This window comes from Ailuropoda melanoleuca, chromosome 15 (assembly GCF_002007445.2).
Source record: "Ailuropoda melanoleuca isolate Jingjing chromosome 15, ASM200744v2, whole genome shotgun sequence".
In the NCBI taxonomy this organism is placed as follows: domain Eukaryota; kingdom Metazoa; phylum Chordata; class Mammalia; order Carnivora; family Ursidae; genus Ailuropoda; species Ailuropoda melanoleuca.
The window spans coordinates 64,798,550-64,818,689 of NC_048232.1; the positions used below are offsets into that span (position 1 = coordinate 64,798,550).

Sequence of the window (20,140 nt, forward strand, 5' to 3'; positions counted from 1 at the left end):
TACTCAGCTATCAGAAAGAACGAGTTCTCAACATTTGCTGCAACATGGACGGCACTGGAGGAGATAATGCTAAGTGAAATAAGTCAAGCAGAGAAAGACAATTATCATATGATTTCTCTCATCTTTGGAACATAAGAACTAGGAAGATCGGTAGGGGAAGAAAGCAATAAAGAAAGGGGGGGTAATCAGAAGGGGGAGTGAAGCACAGGACACTATGGACTCTGAGAAACAAACTGAGGGCTTCAGAGGGGAGGGGGTGGGGGAATGGGATAGACTAGTGATGGGTAGTAAGGAGGGCACATATTGCATGGTGCACTGGGTATTATACACAACTAATGAATCATCGAACCTTGCATCAGAAACCAGGGATGTACTGTATGGTGACTAATATAATGTAATAAAAAAATTAAAAAAAAAACCTGAAAATAGATTCTAAAATAAAGTTTAATTTTTCTCAGCTTCAAAAAAAAAAAAAAAAAGAAGAAGAAGAGGTACTGGAAGTAGGAAGAGGGTTATAAGGACAGTGGAGAAGTGAGAAAGGAAAATCCACCCATTAGAGAGATTCTCCATTGGACTTCCTCTAGTCTCCTAGGAAAGAACAGATTTTAAAAGCACATCAGCTGGGAAAGCTGCTACGGAAATCCATCCTCCCATTTCCATATTCCCTATGATCAGCAACCCTTCCAGGAGTTCTGCTTTCTAAATAGTTAGGAATCATAAATACGGAAGGGATCGCTCTTACATTGTTTAATTTTGAAGCATTCCATAAATCCAGCATTGGGCAGAAGATATTCTAAGAAACTTAACGGCAACGATTCCTTGGCCCCTGGAGCCATTTATCAAAGCATGAAATATCACTCAGGTTTTTTCTCCATCCTAATTTACCTTTATCTGGGAGTACTTTTTCTCATGAAAAGTAGCTAATTACAAATTAACAGGCTTTTAAGTTACAAATTAACAGGCTTTTAAGTTACATCCAAATAATCTTCACTTGGAACACAGTTACACCTACTTCCTCCATAAGCCATTTTACCAATTAATTAACAAATACTCATATTATTTTTTAAAAGATTTTATTCATTTATTTGAGAGAGAGAGAGAGAGAGAGAGAGAGAGCAAGAGAGCACGCACACACACAAGTGGTGGGGGGAGAGGAAAAAGCAGAAGCAGACTCCCAGCTGAGCAAGGAGTCCGATGTGGGGCTCAGTCTCAAGACCCTGGGATCATGACCTGAGCTGAAGGCAGACACTTAACTGACTGAGCCACCCAGGTGCCCCAGCAAATGCTCATTTTCTTTCACCTTGTCTTACCTCTTAGGCATTCTCTGGGAAAAGCTGGAATGACAGAATCAAGAGACATGGGATCAAAAGAACCCATTATGAGACTCAAGAGTCAAAAGAAACCAGATTCTTTATTCAATAAACTAAATAAATGCAAAATAATTCCAGCAGTTCCTGATGGCAGCGAAGCCAAATAAGATAGGACTGTATATGTCCAAAGAGCAACTGTCAGAATAAAGTAAAATGATATGTCTCAGATTTGTACTTCAGAAAAAATAAATTTCTCCATGAAGAATTACTCAGTCTTTACTTTTCACTGGAGTTGTAAATATTAAATCTGTATTACAATTGACTGAAAAAGCAACTTTCAAGGAGCTTACTATCTCTCGTTATCTAATAAATAACAGAAAGCCCAATGCCCATGGTACTAAATAACTTCTCTCAGAGTATCAAACATTATGTCCTCCTCATTGAGACTTAGAAACCACAACTGCATATGCAAAGCAATGCCAGCTAGCTTGCAAGCATAAATCCTAAAAATGGAATCTTCACTACCTCATAACTTTAAACAAAAAAGAAAATAGAATCCAGGAAAGAACACCCTTCCATATTTTGCCCATATAAATTTTTCTTAAACCCAAATAACTTTAATTAAAATACAAATTTCCTTCCATAAATACAACCCTTAGATTTCACATTTCATAGGGATATAATAAGATGCAGCTCATGGAGTAAGAAATAAAAAGTTACAAGTCAATGCTACAAGAAACTTAAAACCTAGATGATCTTTCTAATCAATTTTTTAAATCAGAATATTAAAATACTGTTCTTTAAACTACAATTAAAAAAATTCATTGTGTATCATAGCACATAAAGACGTTAAGAAAAACAGCAGTTAGGAAAAGCAGCTAACTAGAGCTTAAAGAGATTTAAACATTTTATCTATCAACCTCATCAATACATTATCAATTGTAATGATATTTTCAAAATACTGATATGTGAAACTCCAACAGATTCAAAACACACACACACACAAGCAACCTAAATGTCTAATCTAAAGATTAATTGATAAAGAAGAGGTGGTGTACATATATATAACGGAATATTATTACTCAGCCTAAAAAAGAATAAAATCTTGCCATTTGCAGTAACAGGGATGGATCTAGGATGGATCTAATGCTAAGTAAAATAAGTCACACAAAGACAAATACCATGTGATTTCACTCATATGTGGAATTTAAGAAATAAAACAAAACAAAATGAGGGAAAAAAAGAGACAAAAAAACCAGACCCGTCCATACAGAGAACTGGTGATTGCCAAAGGGGGAGATGGGTGAAACAGATAAACGGGATTAAGAGTATAGTTACCATGATGGGAGAAAAAAAAAAAAAAAAAAGAGTATACTTACCATGGTGAGCACTAATGTTCAGAATTGTTGAATGATTATATTGTACACCTCAAACTAATATAACACTATGTTAATTATACTTCAATAAAAAACTCAAAACACATTCAAAATACAGACTTAAAGAAGCACTTAAATAAAAACAAAATGTTTGTTAAAATCATACCTGTTTCAGGTCAGAATTTTCATTTTTTTCTTTCTCTGCATTTTCAATATTCACAATTTGTTGCTGAAGTTTTAACCTAAATATCACAACCCAACAGAAAACATTAAGAATCCACAGTTCATATATTTAGAATTAATCATTTTAGAGTACCCATATTGACACCAGAAATGCTTGCAAAGTGGCAGATAAAACCATAGATTTTGACTTCAGGCAGTTAAGTGTGTTCACATGTAACTAAGATGTAACAAATTTCTGCTTTTGCTATGGAAAAATCTACAGTTAAACTACTGGTACAGAGAACATGAGAAATCAAGTATGTCTAAGAAGAAGAGAGGGTGTTTACATGGAGATACAAATCAATGAGTAGGATTTTGATAAACATAGGCAACAACCTGAACAGATGGCCTTTGGTGGAAGAGTGAACACTGTGTTGCTAAGGCCGCAGAAAGTCACCCAGGGAGGGAGAAGCCATCTTTATCACCATAAATATTTCATAGCTTTCAGACATGCTGCTACCTCACTTGCTCCCTACTAGGTTATGGAGCTCCTCAATGTACCTTTAATGCCTACTCTGATATCTATAGTATAACAGGCATTTAATTAAGACTGGTCATTTTTAAAAAATTTTATTTATTTGAGAGAGAGCAGCAAGAGAGAAAGAGAGAGAGAGAACATGCAAGCACAGAGGGAGAAGGAAAAGCCGACTCCCCGCTGAGCATGGAGCCTGACTCGGGGCTTGATCACAGGACCCCGAGATCATGACCTGAGCTAAATAAAGGCAGACACTTAACCGACTGAGCCACCCAGTTGTCCCTAGGCTGGTCATTTTTAACTATAGTAATGTTTCATAATAATTCTATGAAAGTAAACACAGTTACTTCTATTTTGTAAAGAGATTGAGGCTCAGGCCCAAATCATACTTGCTACCAAACAGCCAAATGAAGATGGGAGTCAGGTCTTCTAACCCAAGTAAGTATTCCTCTCCCATTTCATTATGCAGCAATTTTAATGATTTTAAATTCAAAATTTATAAGAAAACTATCTAGTATAAGACAGCATAGTGTATTTTATAAAATATATTATGAGCTTTCATCCCTGAGATGAATATTTATACAATGTGTGTCCTTTTCAAAAGGAAGGATACATTTTCCTTTCTTCTTCCTTTTTTTTTTTTAATAATCTGTCTTCTTAAAAAAATTTTTTTAATAGATTTTATTTATTTATTTGTCAAAGAGAGCACAAGCACACAAGCCAGGGGAGCAGTGGGCAGAGGGAGAAGCAGGCTCTTCACTGAGCAGGGATCCCTGTGCAGGACTTGATCCCAGGACCCTGGGATCATGACCCGAGCCAAAGGCAGACGCTTAAACAACTGAGCCACCCAGGTGTCCCGGAATGATACATTTTCAACCAGAACCTGAAAATGTATAGTATCTCTGGTAACCAAACGACTAACAACATGAGAAAGGCTTTAAGCTAAAAGGATATGCCAATATGTGATAGGATATGCCCTCAACTGCTCCCTTTTTAAAATTCTTTAAACACTTATCCGAAATACAAGTCATTTGGCATTTAGTATTTATAGTTTGGCATTATCAGCAAGTCTCAACAATCCAATCAGAACTGCTTATGGGAAAGACAACAGTCTCAAGAGCCTAGAGCTGTGCTTTATGGGGCGCCTGGGTGGCACAGCGGTTGAGCATCTGCCTTCAGCTCAGGGCGTGATCCCGGCGTTATGGGATCGAGCCCCACATCAGGCTCCTCTGCTATGAGCCTGCTTCTTCCTCTCCCACTCCCCCTGCTTGTGTTCCCTCTCTCGCTGGCTGTTTCTATCTCTGTCGAATAAATAATAAAATCTTTAAAAAAAAATAAATAAACACTAATAAGTATTCAATAAATATTTGTAGATGGACTGAATGAACCAACCCAAATCCTGGGTTAGACATTTAAATGTGTTAGGTGATTGGACAATATGACATGGCAGAAACCAAAGACCCACTGCTTCCTGAGATATTTACATACAAATGCCAGAAAAAATGGATCTAAAGGAAAAGGGACAGTCTTGCTCTTACTTTGCTCCTTTAACAGTACCAGTCATACTCTTATTTCATAATTCCAACTACACTATTACTCTCTCAAACTTTCTGTGCATTTCATCCTTAAATGTTTATGGATATTATTAACTTGGTGCTTTTAGATTATGGAGTTAATAAAGGTTTCTTTCTACAAAATCTTGACATTAGAAACAAAGGAGAAAACACTGTAGGTCCCAGGTCAGGTCCAGAGTTAGAAAGTTAGGTCAATTTTTGAATATACCTGGTAAATCAATAAAAAACAAGATCCTGTTAAAAAAGCAATGTGGCCTGAATGTTTTCTAAATAAGTTATGTAGATAAGAAAGGAAACAATGCCCTACAAATAAAAACTGAAGCCAAAGAAACCAATGATAAAGAATATTTGACTTTCATTAAAATATGAAAGGAGTAAGAACACCATTATGGTAGACAATAAAAGACAACATACAAAGTTTTCTTCAGTTCACTTCACTTAAAGCAGTGCAGGGTCAGAATCTACAACTGATATGATGGTTTTTTAAAAAAGAAAATTAGTCCATGATTTGAGATCATTTAGGATTATAAGGGATAACGGAATTTAACATAAATAAAAATTAATAGAGCTGATTAGGATTTAGGGATAAATTCAATGGTCTTAATCTCAGTAATGAAAGAGTTCAGAACAAATTGTTTTAAAAGGCAACGCTGCACTTAGGAATAAAGTATAGTACCTCTTTTGATGAGAAGGTTTTGAATATTTAAGGTATGTCACAACAAATCAAAAGAAAGCAAGTCTTAAAATAGAACTAAAAAGTACAGAATAACGTGCAATTAACTGACTTTCATTAGGATATCAGTAAAGGCAGGGGCACCTGGGTAGTTCAGTTGGGTAAGCCTCTGACTTTTTTTTTTTTTTAAGATTTTATTTATTTATGTGACAGAGAGACAGCCAGCGAGAGAGGGAACACAGCAGAGGAGTGGGAGAGGAAGAAGCAGGCTCCCAGCGGAGGAGCCCGATGTGGGACTCGATCCCGGAACGCCGGGATCACGCCCTGAGCCGAAGGCAGACGCTTTAACGACTGAGCCACCCAGGCGCCCCAAGCCTCTGACTCTTGATTTCAGCTCAGGTCATGATCTCAGGATTGGAGATTGAGCCCTGTGTCAGGCTCCACATTGTGGAGGCTGCTTAAGATTCTCTCTCTCCCCCCAACTCCTCTCTCTCTTAAAAAAAAAAAAAAAAAAAGCTATCAGGAAAGGCTACATAAGACAAATGCAATTTGAGCTGGACCTTGAAGGCAAAATAAGATTCTGAGGTAAAGAAATTAGACACAGATGAAGAAGATAATCAATGAAGTAAGACTCTAGAGGAAACAAAAGGGATGGGATTCAGAATTGAGAAGTAAAGGGAGAATGGATATCTTCATTAAAATAGAAAGGGAGGAGAGAATGGATGAGGATACAGAAATTCTCAGTGAGAAGTTGAGAGAATTTACTTCCAAGAGCTTTTGCTCAGGTACAAATGAGAGCACAGTTGAACAGTGGACAAACAGATTCCAAGCTGAATGGGAAGCAAGGGAGCCAGGCCAACAGACTAGAAGAAAAAAAGTATAAGAACTAGTTTCAATATCAATTTGAATATCAAATTGCAGTGTCTTCAGTGAGAATGAAGTGGATAAGAGAAAAAAAATTTATGTCTTTGAAATGATCAGTTCTAAGGGATGACAAAGTTCAAGAAATGGCTAAGTGTAAGGCCTGCTAAAGTGGAATAAAGATAAAGAATACCAGAGAGGAGATATACTATAAGGCTAACGTGTTACACGGGTCAATAATATGAATGGTGCAGTCACAGAGAAAATGACAAAGGACAGAAAATAAAAACAAACTGAGCTAGAAGTCAAGGTCTTCAGTGACTGTCGGAGAACATCTTGTAGGTTAGTCATTGACAGAGAAAAAAACAGGAATAAGATGGATGCAATGAATATCAATAAAGAAAAACCACTTTAACCCAAGTTAAACAATTGTCTAGAAGCAAAAGTGGGGTTCACAAACAGATTTCTTTCTTTTTTTTTCTTTTTCTTACTATGTTATGTTAGTCACCATACAGTACTTCATTCAGTTTTTGATGTAGTGTTCCATGATTCATTGTTTGCGTATAACACCCAGTGCTCGTTGCCGTACGTGCCCTCCTTAATACCCCTCACCAGGCTAACAAACACCGATTTCCTTCTTGGTCCCTAGTTGCAGGGAAGAGGAAGGAAGAATAATTCCACTTAAAAGGGTTGCCAGGACAAGGTCAGGTTTCAGTGAGGGTGTATTTTTTAAAAATGTGGAGACTGCAAAAAAAAAAAAATTATCAGTAATGGAATAGAGATTTCACAGACTACAACAAAAATTGTTGAAAAGAGAGGTTTAATGGGTTGGTCGTGAGGAGAAATCAAAAGGTGAAGGAGGAATAAGTTGCCAAATGAAAAACTATGAGATCAAGTACTTTATATTTTTAAAGTAATTATGGAAATAATGGAAGTAGAAATAGTTGGTAGACCAGAGGACCAAGGTACAACAGAGAATGGAACCACTGAAAAGTTTAAACAGAAACAACAGGAATAACAGTGAGATGGAGTCATTCCAGTTCTCTTCAAAGTACAGGTAGCTAATTATGACGATTATTGCTTAGGTTTTCTGTGGCAGGCAGCTCCTGTGTGTCATTTCAACATTCAACAAATATTTACTGACTACCTACAAATGCTAAGCCTAGTCCTAAGTGTTACAGATATACCAGAGAATAGCAAAAACAGAATCCCTACCCTTAAGGAATTTACAGTCCAATGGTACTAAGTTTTTTTTAATGATGGATATGTTCTATAATTTGTACCACCCAATATGATAGCCACTAGCTAGCTACATGTAGCTATTTCAAATAGTGCACATTTCAAATAGTGCAATTGAAGAACTAAATTTTTAATTTTTAAAAAATATTTATTAATTTAAAATTAGATTTAAATAGTTCTATGTGACTAGTAATAGCATATCAGGCACCCAAGTTCTGACTCTGGCATTATTAGCAAAAAGAGACTTTGCTGGGAAGGTATGAGACTCACTGAATCAACAGGAAACTGGAGAATTAGAACCAGGCTAAAATAATTGACCAGAGTCACCAGCAAGGACATACCAAAGAACCGTCTGGTCCTTCAAATGTTGCCACATATTCTTCTACCACTTACTCTGCAGTTCAAATTCTGGAAAAGAACTTGTCCAACTGGCCAAGTATAAGTCCCCTACTCCCCACTAAGATGATACACAACAGATACTTCATCTAAAGATGAAATATAAATAGAAAGGAGGTATATTAAGTAACATAATTTTTTTCAATGTTTCTGAAAAAATCAGAAAGCCATAAATGGAAAATAGAGCTCTGGCTTTAAGCAATGCAAAAAAATAAGGGATTCAATACAGGATTAACTTAAATGATCAAGTTCCCTTTCCTTGTGCTGGCAATTGCTGTTATTTCCCCAACATACTTCCCCCTCACTTCTGGTAACAAACTGTACCTACCCCACCCCCCACCACTCTGAAATAGGCAAAAAACCTAGGCTGAGTCAGAGTGCCCTATCCCTCTGGCCAAAGTGATGGACCCAGGGACGGGCATGTGGAACCAGGCCCAACTTCTTTCTAGATTTTTCGGACTTATATCACCAAGTAAGAATCCTATCTTCTTTGATCTCAAAAACAAAGCCTTGGTTTCACAGAGAAAGCAGTAAGAGAGAAACAGACATAAGAGTTAGAAGAGTGAAAGGAGGGAAGAAGATTTCCAGATCCAGGTGTCCATTAGACCAGCACAATCCCTGTCCTTTCCACAATTTATGTCTGTTAATAAAGACCCTTTCCCTCACTTAAGTTAGTTGGAGTTGTGTTACTGTCATAACCAAAAGTTGACTAAATAGTTTCTTACTTAAAATCCTTTTCAAGGGGTGCTGGGGTGGCTCAGTTGATTAAGCATCAGCCTTCAGCTCGGGTCATGATTCCAGGGTCCTGGGATAGAGCCTCGCGTTGGAGAGCCTGTTTCTCCTTCTCCCTCTGCCCCTCCCCGCTGCTTGTGCTTTCTTTCTCTCTCTCTCTCATGTTCTCTCTCAAATGATAAATAAAATCTTTAAAAATAAAATCCTCTTTAAAATATTTTAAAATTTTAAATAATTTTTCCATGTTTTTAAATTTACAGGTAACTATGAATTTCTTAAACTCATTGTGGGGTGAGACAGTCTCCTGAAATACAGAATACTATTAGAATAAAAATTTTGTTATTTAGTCTAGTGAAGAAGAAACCACTTTAATTAGACAGGAAACTGGTATATAATTAATAATTTAAAGCATCTGCCAAACCAGTAATTAATCCTACTTATCACAGATATTTGTTGTTTGTAAATAAATGGATACTTCTGGTTAATATAATTTAGACTTTTCAGCCCTTAAGCAAGACCTTTTTCTCTACAGGTAGTCTCTTGCTGACCTATTATAAATTCTAAATAAGACAAGCTTGCAATTATTTTAATGAATGACAAAAATAGATCTGGTTTATGTAGCAAGACTTATAAATCGGAAAATCAGAACTGACATGAGAAAAACACAGTTGTAGACCATTTAAAAAAAAAAAAAAGTCATATAGGGATGCCTGGGTGGCTCAGTTGGTTAACTGACTGCCTTCTGCTTGGGTCATGATCCCAGGGTCCTGGGATCAAGCCCCACATGGGGCTTCCTGCTCCTTGGGGAGTCTGCTTCTCCCTCTCCCTCTGCCTGTCACTCCCCCTGCTTGTGCTCTGTCAAATAAATAAATAAAATCTTAAAAAAAAAAAAAAGAAGTCATATAAATTTTGCAACTTGCTCCTTCTGCTATATTTTTATGTTAGTTACTACGTCCTTATTTTAAAATAAGTTGGGGTCAATTACACATTATAAATGATCTGGAGAAACTGAAGAGAAATAAAAAAAAATTATCAAGGTGACTAATGGAACAGAAAATGATTTCTGTTAAAGAAAAGCTAAAGAAAATGAACACTATTTTATATAGCAAAAAACCAAAAACAAAACAAAAACAAAAACCCTAAGGGCCACATTCATTATTGCCTCCATGTAACAACAGTTTGCTTGATATCTATCACTATGTCAACAGAAGCCGAACCAGGAGAAACAGGCTCATAATCTCACAGAAAAGATCCTAACTAGCTAAACTGTGGAACCATACTGGGATGAAACATTAGAGTGGGGTTTTTCTGGGGAGTGTCTCTCTTCTTTCTAGATATTGTCAAGGAGAAATAAAATAAACCAAAAAAAGCTTTACCTGTCTAGAATGGTTAAAAAAAAAAAAAAAGTACTCCTCTAAAAGCGAAGAGTAGGACAAAATTGGCTCTCCAAATCCATTATAGATTTATGATTCTAGAATTGCAGCAGCCAGTATTTAATCGTTCATAAAATCTGACATGAGTAAATAATACATATATCTCTGCCTGAAGTAATTTTTTCCTGAGTAACGAGATTAACATAACACTGTACGTTTACTATACTGGAATTTTAATTAAAAAAAACCTTGCCCCAAAACATAACTTAAACCTTAATGAACATGATTTTAAAAAACATCTCAACTTTTATCTATGTAATTATGAAATCATTTAAGATTTTAAGAAATTTAAAAAGCAGATACAGGGACTTCCAGGTAGCTGAAGATAACAGCAGATGCCGAATTCTGAGCTATCCATATGTCTTGCAAAATACTAGAGAAAAGCAAGAGAATAAAGCCACACAAAACCACATTCTTTCCATACGCAGAAGACAAAAAAATGCCCAAACTTCAAAGCATTTGTAAGTAAAAAGAGGAAAATAATTCTAAATCCCGGCAAATGACTACTCATGCTCCTGCCAGAAAGTCTTTGCAGTGAGCATGGGCTCACTCCATGTAAATGAACTTAACTCCTACATTAACATAAAAAAGATCTCTAAGGGGCTCCACAGCAAGACCCAACTACATGCTACACATACAAAGCACATTTAAAAAGCAAAATGATTCAGAAAGACTAAAAATAAAGGGATGAACAAAAGCATACTAGGCAAATGGAAACAATAAGAAAACAGGAATAATGATATCAATGTGGAATTCAAGCAAATGATATTAAATGACGAAAGAAAAGCACTTTTAAATGCTAAAAACCACAATTCACAATTCAGATGTAACTATTATAATCATCTATATGCCAAATAACACAGCAATCATATTTTTGAAGAAATCCACAAGAAATCCAAGGAGTCACAGACAGAAACATGCTAATACTAATAATAGGAGACTTAATGCCTATAATTGAACACTTTCTTTTCTAGTCCTTACGTAGCAGTAACAAAAACTGATGATGTATTACAGGTTCAAAGAGAAGTGTAAAATTTAAAGTCTCACTTTAGAGCTCCTTTAAACCTCACTTTAGAGCATGTTCATTGTTGACATAGAAGAGTGTCTCCTTAAATTTTTTACCCTGGGTATCTCACTCGCTTAATCCTAGTCCTGGCCTTAATATAATAGGTTGCACACACACAGAAAATTAGTGCATTCCATAAAGTAGAAATAATAGACACAATACTCTCTGATTACAATGCACTAAAACTATAAATTAACAAAATAAAAACACAAAAAGTCCTCCCACCTGGAAATTAAAAAACCTTCTGTTATGGACTGAGCTGTGTCTCCCCAAAATTTGTATGTTGAAATCTCAACCACAGTACTTTAGAATGTGACTACGTTTGGAGACAGGACCTTTAAAAAGGTAACTAAGGTTAAATAAAGTTATCTGGGTGACTCCTAATCCGTATGACTGGTATCCTCATAAGAAGAGGGAAAGGTACTAGAGACACAGGCACACAGAGGAAAGGCCATATGGGGACAGAGCAAGAAAGTAACCATCTATAAGCCAACGATAAAAGAGACCTCAGGAGAACACCCTGAGATCTCAAACTTCCAGCATCCAAAACTATAAGAAAATAAATTTCTATTGTTTAAACCATCCTGATTGTGGTATTTTATTATGACAGCCCCAGCAAACTATTAATTTCATCTCTTATTAAACAACTACACCTTCTATTAATACATCAATTAATTCTTGGGTGAAAAGGAAAATATAAATTGAAATTAGAGAATCCTAAAAGATAATGATAATTAAAACACTACAGAATATATTTAATATACTTAAAACAGGGATAAGAAAAATCTCATACTAGAAACATTACCAATAAAAATGAAAGAACAAATACTTGACTTAAATTCCCAACTCAAAATATAACAAAAAAATGAACAAAGTAAAATAAAGCATAAGGTATACAACATGATCTTAGAAAATTCAAAATCTACAAAGCAGCTAGTAGAAAATACATGACTAGTACGGTCACAGGATTCAAGGTCATCCATAAAAGTCCACTAACTATATTTCCACATGCCAGCAATAAACAATTAGAAAGTGAAATTTCAAAAAAACCACTCCCATTTATAATCACATAAAAATGCTGAGGAATAAAATGTAACATAAGATAAGCATGACATATTCAATGAAAACTATAAAACTCTGATGACAGAAATTAAAGATGATCTCATTAAATGAAGAGACATGCCTTATTCACGGATTGGATAGGCTCAATGTTGTTGAGATGACAACTCTTCTCAAACTGAGCTACAGATTCATTGCAATCCCAATCAAAACCCAATAAGCTTTTTTGAAAAAAGGTAACAGGCTGATTTTAAAATTTATGTGGAAAGGCCTAGAAGAGCCAAAAACCTTCACAAGAAAGAACAAGGTGGAGAGGACTTGCACTACCCACATCAAACTTACTCTAAAGCCACAGCGGTCAAGACACTGCTATATTCATGTGAAGACGGACAAAAAGATTAATCCAATAGGACGGAGTCCAGAAACAGACACACTTAAATGGTCAACTGATTTCCAACAAAGGAACCAAAATAATTCAATGGAGGAAAAGACAGTCTTCAACAAATGATGTTGCAACAACTGGATTCCTATACAGAAATAAAAAATGAATGTCTACCATCACCTCACACTACACAGAAATTAATATGAATTGGATCATAAAACTAAAGCATAAGAAACAAAATATTAATGTTTTAGAAGAAAACCAAATAAATCTTTGTGAGACAAGATTAGGCAAAGCTTTCTTAAACAGAACACACAAAAGCGGTGCCTGGAGGGCTCAGTGAGTAGAGCATGAGACTCTTGACCTCAGGGTTGTGAGTTCAAATCCCATATGGGGCATAAAGATCACTTGAATAAGTTTTTTAAAAAATTTAAAAAAAACACAAACTAGAAAAGTAAAAAATGATAAAATAGACTTCATCAAAATAAGTTTTACTTTCAATAGACACAATTAAAATAAACAAAGCAATCCACAGACTGGGAGAACCTATCTGTCAAATATGTATGACAAAGGGCAAGTATGCAAAATAAAGAGCTGGTACAACTCAGTATTAAAATAACTTCCCAATTTTAAATATGGGCAAAATATTTGGACGAATACTTCAAAAAACCACACTATAAGATCCTAAACATCAAGAGCCATTGGGGAAAATCAAATTAAGACCACAATGATATATTACTACACATCTGCTAGAGTTAAGTTAAAAAGACAGACAATAACAAGTGTCAGTCAAAATGTGTGAATTAAATGTAACTGTCATAGGGGAACTCTCATACGTTGCTACTGGAAATGAAAAACAGCACAACCACTTTGTAAAACACTATCACTATATATGTTATAAAACAGTACTGCTATATGTCATCACTCAGCAATGTCATTCCTCGATATTTAACCAAGAGAAATAAAAGTGTATGCCAAAGACTTGTACATGAATGTTCATAGCAACATTCATAATAGCCCCAAACTAGTAACGACCCATCAAAAGGAAAATGAATAAACAAATAATGTTACATCCATACAATGGAATATTAATCAGCAACAGAAAGGGATCAACTACTGATATATGCAACCACATGGATAAATCTGGGGTGCCTAAGGCTGGGGATCAGAGAAGTCAACTACAAAGAGATACCGGGAAATTTTTAGGGTAATAGAACTGTTCTATGGTTTTACAGTGATGATGATTACAAAACTTTATACAATTACCAAAAGGCATCAAGCTGTACATTATTTAAATGGGTGAATTTTATTTTATGTATGTTAAACACTAATAAAACTATAAAAACTTTTTAATGGCAGAAAAACACAGAAATAAGAAGTAGAAATTAATGAGGTAGGAAATAGAAAAGCAGATGACTTCATAAATCAAATTCCTAGTTTTAAAAAATACTGAACTCTATGCTTAGAATGATTAAAATAGTGAATTTTGTCATATTTTATCACAATAAAAAGAATAAAATCAACAAAGCACTAGCTGAGGAAGAAAGCACATATACAAAAGAAGAAATGGCCCAGGGAAAGTAATCACTGAAATGGAACAAATTGAAAAATAAAAACTATTCTGCAGACCTCTATACAGACAAATGTGAAAACCAAGATGAAATAATTTCTTATGAAAACACAGATTATCAAAATTAATCCCAATAGAGACAGAGAGCTTTAATAGATTGTTTTCTATAGAATAAACAGAAAATTATTCTAGAAGTTAAGGTTGGTTCAAGATTAAGAAATCCATTAACATACAATATTAATAGTATAAGAGAGGAAAAATTATGATTTGTCTCTAGAGATGCTGAAAACCTTTGAAAATTTTCGATATCTTGCCTATCATTTCTACTATAGTGCTTGCCAAATGATCTTTTCCTATTTCCATCATTCTTTCTATGTTTATTAGTTGAAATTCTCCTGAAGAGAGCTTTTCCTCTCTCTAAATATTATACATTATATCATTTGGACACATAGAGTTTTATTTTATCCTATGGATTATAACCTTTTATTATAACTTATTTCTTTGCTCAAATTGTCTCAGATTTGGCCATTGGGTGCTCAAATTAGTGGAGGAATGTGTGATGAGAAAGTACTGTGAGAAAATTTACATAGTCTCAAAGTATTTCCCCATAAGGTAATTAGATAACGCAAAGAGAAAAAAATAGTCATTTTATACTGGAAAAATCTGGCAGACACCACCTTAAAACCAAGCTATCAAACTGAACATCACCAGTAAGGGGACAAATAATATACCTCCTAATATAATGCACTGAGGACACATGACTTTGACTCTGGTGTTATTTTTACTAAAAATATATAACCTGAATTTAATCATAAAGAATTTAAGACAAATTCAAATTGAGGGACAATCTACAAAATAACTGGTCAGCACTCTTCAAGTAAAGGCAATATATGATTCTGGATTGGATCTTGGACCAGAAAAAGGATATCAGAAGGACAATTGGTAAAATTTGAACAAGGTCTATAGGTTTGATAAAGTAATATTTATTTCCTGATTATATTAATGTGAGTATCTTAGCTTTGATTATTATAATATGGTTACATAAGAGGTCAATCTTTCGAGATTTCAGTGAAGATCATGTGGGAATTCTCTGTATGACTTTTACAATGTTTTGTTAGCTCTGAAATTATTTCAAAATGATGTTTAAAAAATATATATGCATATATAACCTAATACTCTGAAGTTCCCTTCTGGCCGACTCTTCTGCCATCTGTGAAGCCCGCAATTTCTCTTCACACTGATCCTTTTCAGATTGCCTCCAGACATCATGTTCCACTTTCATTTTCTCTAAATCCGCTAATCTGTTCTCAAGTTCTATCCTAAAACAACAGATGATAATTATGTTACAAGAACTACAATGAGGATGATATGACAGCAAAATGTTTTCAATTGCAAGGAGATTGAACACAAAATAAGGTAAGTAAGTACTTACTTTTCATCTTGTAATACCACAAGTTTTTGATAACCTTCTTCCTTGGCAGCTTGTACTTTACGTATTAATTCACGATCCTTTTCTACTAGGAGAGCTTTGTGGTGTTCAACAGCTGACTTGAGAATTTCATTGTCCGACTGTAATCCTAATATTTTTTTAAGGAACAAGGTGTGCTTTTTCAATGTTATTAAGCTGAAAAATCATAACAGCAAGCATCCATAAACTGGTAAGACAACTAAAAAAGCATAGAGGTTAAGTCTGGATATGTATTCTAAAAGTTCTTTACATTACTGATAAACCTTTTAAGAATGAAATATTAAAACTCAGAGTTAACTACTCTGTCATTATTTTATTTAGCATATATATACAAACACTTTAATAAAAGACTATATACATATACTCACTTGACTCTTGAGAGCTGGGGACATCAACCCAGGTGATAACCAAAGAGATAAATACTTACTTCACTTCTAAAAGGGTTTTGTAACCTTAGCCCCACAGACAGTATCATCATAAAGCTGGCTGGAAGTAGAGTGAATAAAATCATAGAAGCCTTCAAAACTTATCATTCTAGCAGAACTATTAGATTTCCAATAGAAATATAAATTGAAGGGGCGCCTGAGTGGCTCAGTTGGTTAAGTGGGGCACCTTCGGCTCAGGTCATGATCCCAGGGTCCTGGGATCAAGCCCCACATCAGGCTCCCTACTCAGTGGGGAGGCTGCTTCTCCCTCTCTCTCTGTTTCCCAGCTTGTGCTCTTGCTCTCACTCTCCACCTCAAATAAATAAATAAAATCCTTAAAAAAAAAAAAAGAAATATAAATTGGAAACTTTCAAGTTTATCTAATGAATCCCAAATTTTCCTTATATTGACATGGCAAATATTTTGCAGATGGAATAACTAAAACAAATTCTTATCTAACACAAAATTTAAAAAACACATAACTAGATCACAAACTCTAAGTCCCTTGAAAAGTTACTTCCTAACTCCATAGAAATTCATGAATCAACATCAAGTAGAGATTAATGATGAAAACACTATTCATCATAAGCTCTGTCTGCAACTACAGGGGCCAGTTCAACTAAAGACCAACTTGAGGACAGTTACAGGCCAGAGGTAGCTTAAATACCTTTTAAGAAAAATCAGAAATATAATTCTGAGGAATCTTGATGAGAAGGCCATTCTAAGACTACAATGGAGCTTAAAAATAGGCTCAATAACTAGCCTAGTGTCCACACAAAAACAAAAATTGGGCCTGGGATCCACCTATCTTCCTTACATTCTTTAGACTTAAAATGGTCTGGGACTAATAATCACATGATCTAAATAGATTCACAACTATAAACCCAGAAAGTATGAAATCCCATATGTAAAATTTCACTTAATTTATGTAATAAATAAGTGACATAAACGTAAGATTGATTTTTTTTTAAAAAGATACATCACAAAATGAACATTCAATATAAAAACAATCTATATGTGCTCTAAGATTAAAATTCAGTTAGGCTGAAAATCTGGAAATAAAAATTCGGTTTGATCTATTTTAATAATGTGTTTGTATGTAAAAAGAATAGTAAAAAGCATGGGAAATCATATATTACCATCCAGTTCACTTTGAATCTTATTCCTTTCTCTTTCTAGCTCACTCTTAGCTCTTGCTGCCTCCAGTTTGATGTCTGTTATTTCTAGTTTGTTTGAATGCTTAAGTTCTTTTACCTGTTGATAATTAGAAATTGAAATTACTATAGGTCATTTTCTTGCCATTAACTGCTTACCCAAAAACATCAGTAGAAATGGGAAAACATTTTGGTAGCAGAGTGCACAGTGTAAGTACTGTCCAAGAGGGAAGGTGCTTCATTGAACAGTATTTGGTACCAAGAAAACAGCCTTTTCCTAACAGAACTGAGATATTTCTTTACAAATACCGGGCTGGGGTCATCTGGCTTAATCTTGCCTTTTAAAAGGCTCAACTGCAAGTACCTAAAATCCAATAGTCAATGACGGACCCATCTTCAGAGAAAAAAACCTGAAACCTCCCTTTTAAAAAAGTGCTGGTGACAAGAAGGCATTCTAGGTATAAGGAACAGCACAAATGTTACAAAGGCATAACGTCACACAGTATGCTTGCAAGAACAATGAGCAATGTGTTAGAGCAGAGGACGGCATGAAATCTGTAGAGTGGCAGGGAATAAACTTTATATGCCGTACAAAAGGGCTGCGTATCCTGTTAGCTACTGAAGGTGACACAATCAACTTTGTTTCAGAAAATTAACTCTAATTGCAAATTAAGATTAAGAAACTGAAGGTAACTATGGACTCTGAGAAACAAACTGAGGGCTTCAGAGAGGAGGGGGGTGGGGGGATGGGATAGACTGGTGATGGGTAGTAAGGAGGGCACGTATTGCATGGTGCACTGGGTGTTATATGCAACTAATGAACCATCGAACTTTACATCAGAAACCAGGGATGTACTGTATGGTGACTAACATAATATAATAAAAAAAATTTTAAAAAAAAGAAACTGAAGGTAAGAGGCAAATTAAGAGGCAAAAGATTGACAAAGTGGGCAAGAAGGAAGAATCAACTGAAATTTGGTGTGTGTGTGTATGTGTTATGGATGTGGTGGCAGTGGGAAGAATGAGTATAAAACATATAAATCCAATTTAAAATTTTACTGCCCAAGCCTGATTCTTTTAAAGCCCTGAGTGAATGGAAATAATTGTCAATATTTTTCATATAATTAACCAATCACATACCAATTTTTAGTTTTCTCTGAGACATCCCTTTTGAAGGTTGAATGATTCTCGTTCATGAGTAGTATTCATTCATTGGATAAATTTTTTTTTAAAGATTTTATTTATTTATTTGACAGAGATAGAGACAGCCGGCGAGAGAAGGAACACAAGCAGGGGGAGTGGGAGAGGAAGAAGCAGGCTCACAGCAGAGGAGTCTGATGTGGGGCTCGATCCCACAACGCTGGGATCACGCCCTGAGCCGAAGGCAGACCCTTAACCTTAACCGCTGTGCCACCCAGGTGCCCCCATTCATTGGATAAATATTTATTGAGTATCTATTATGTGTCCTAGCACGGTTTTAGGAGCTGGGATTACAGAAGCAAACAAGAAAGCTTAATCCCTCCAATTATCTGTGCTATCCTCTAATATGTTCCATATCTTTTCCCTTTGGTAAGGTGCTTCTACAGTTAGTCCTACAGTTAATCCTATAATGAGGATTTAACCAATACAGATATAAAAATTAGATAAACCTGTACTCTGACCTACTAATGCATAAAACTATGAAATCAGAGTAGAAAACCACAAATATATATAAGCCAAATATGTAAAATGTAAGATGGTGGGAACAGGAGGATAGAGGATAATATACCTGAGTGCAATAGAAATCTATAAAAACTGAAGCTGGGAGTTAGAAACAAATGAGAAAGAGCTCCTAGAGCCAAAGAGGGGAAGGATGAGAAACAGAAGTGTCTTAGCAAAAGAGATTCCATCTATGAAAGGTCTTAAAAACACTGTAAGGGGAATGGTTTGGTCAAAATCCTCACTTAAAAAAAAGAAAAACAGAAAAGCAAGCACTGTGCTGCCTTTGTACTGCTAACCACATTCAGGATGCATGCTTTGCTTCCAAATAAACTTAGAGATTTTTAAATGACATTACAGAAAATGAATACCTTGTGCTGACATCAGCTTTGCAGTATTAAACGTTTCTGAAAGCAAGTCTCACAGAACAATGTTTACAAGAAAGCAGCTAAGAAATTTTATTTATTTTAACAACTTACATTTTCTGTGGACTGGGTTCTACTACATTATAATTCCATGCACAGACAGAATTTAAACTATAAATGTTTTAAAATTTTGAAAAAACAACTACAATGAAAATCCAATTTCTATAACAAATGAAATTATAACCTGCTATTGTATACTAGCTGTAACAGGTTAAGAACAACATAGCAGTTAATTAACAAACCACACCGTAGCTTCTCTAAATATGAGGTGGAAAATTATAGCCATCTTATTTTGCAAAAACTTGATTTCAACAAGAACTACGCAATATATAAAAACCTATTTCTTAATTCATTTCACCCTGAGAAAATATTTTTCAACCAAACTATAATTATTGAAACCGAAAGAACAGTAGACAGGAAGTCAAACAAGTAAAGTCTGACTTTAGGCCTACTTTTATTATTAAACTAGTGGTATATGCTCAACGTATTTGTCCTCGCTGCATTTGAATTTACTCATCTATGCACCAATAGGAGTTTCAGTTTTCCTTTAGTGCCACATTTCTATAATCCTAAAATAATGAATGTGCTTATACTAATAGTAA

At 35.1% G+C, this 20,140-nt stretch overlaps 1 protein-coding gene across 1 annotated transcript in view; it reads right to left on the bottom strand.

The window, feature by feature from the left end:
- The window catches only part of CEP83 (centrosomal protein 83), a 134,941-nt gene that overhangs the window by 22,433 nt on the left and 92,368 nt on the right, over positions 1–20,140 (bottom strand). The window contains exons 8-11 of the mRNA XM_002921781.4: positions 17,401–17,515; positions 15,801–15,945; positions 15,538–15,687; positions 2,853–2,928 (exon numbers count right to left, since the gene is read on the bottom strand). Coding sequence (XP_002921827.2) covers positions 2,853–2,928; positions 15,538–15,687; positions 15,801–15,945; positions 17,401–17,515 — 486 coding nt within the window. The remainder of the gene's footprint in view (positions 1–2,852; positions 2,929–15,537; positions 15,688–15,800; positions 15,946–17,400; positions 17,516–20,140) is intronic.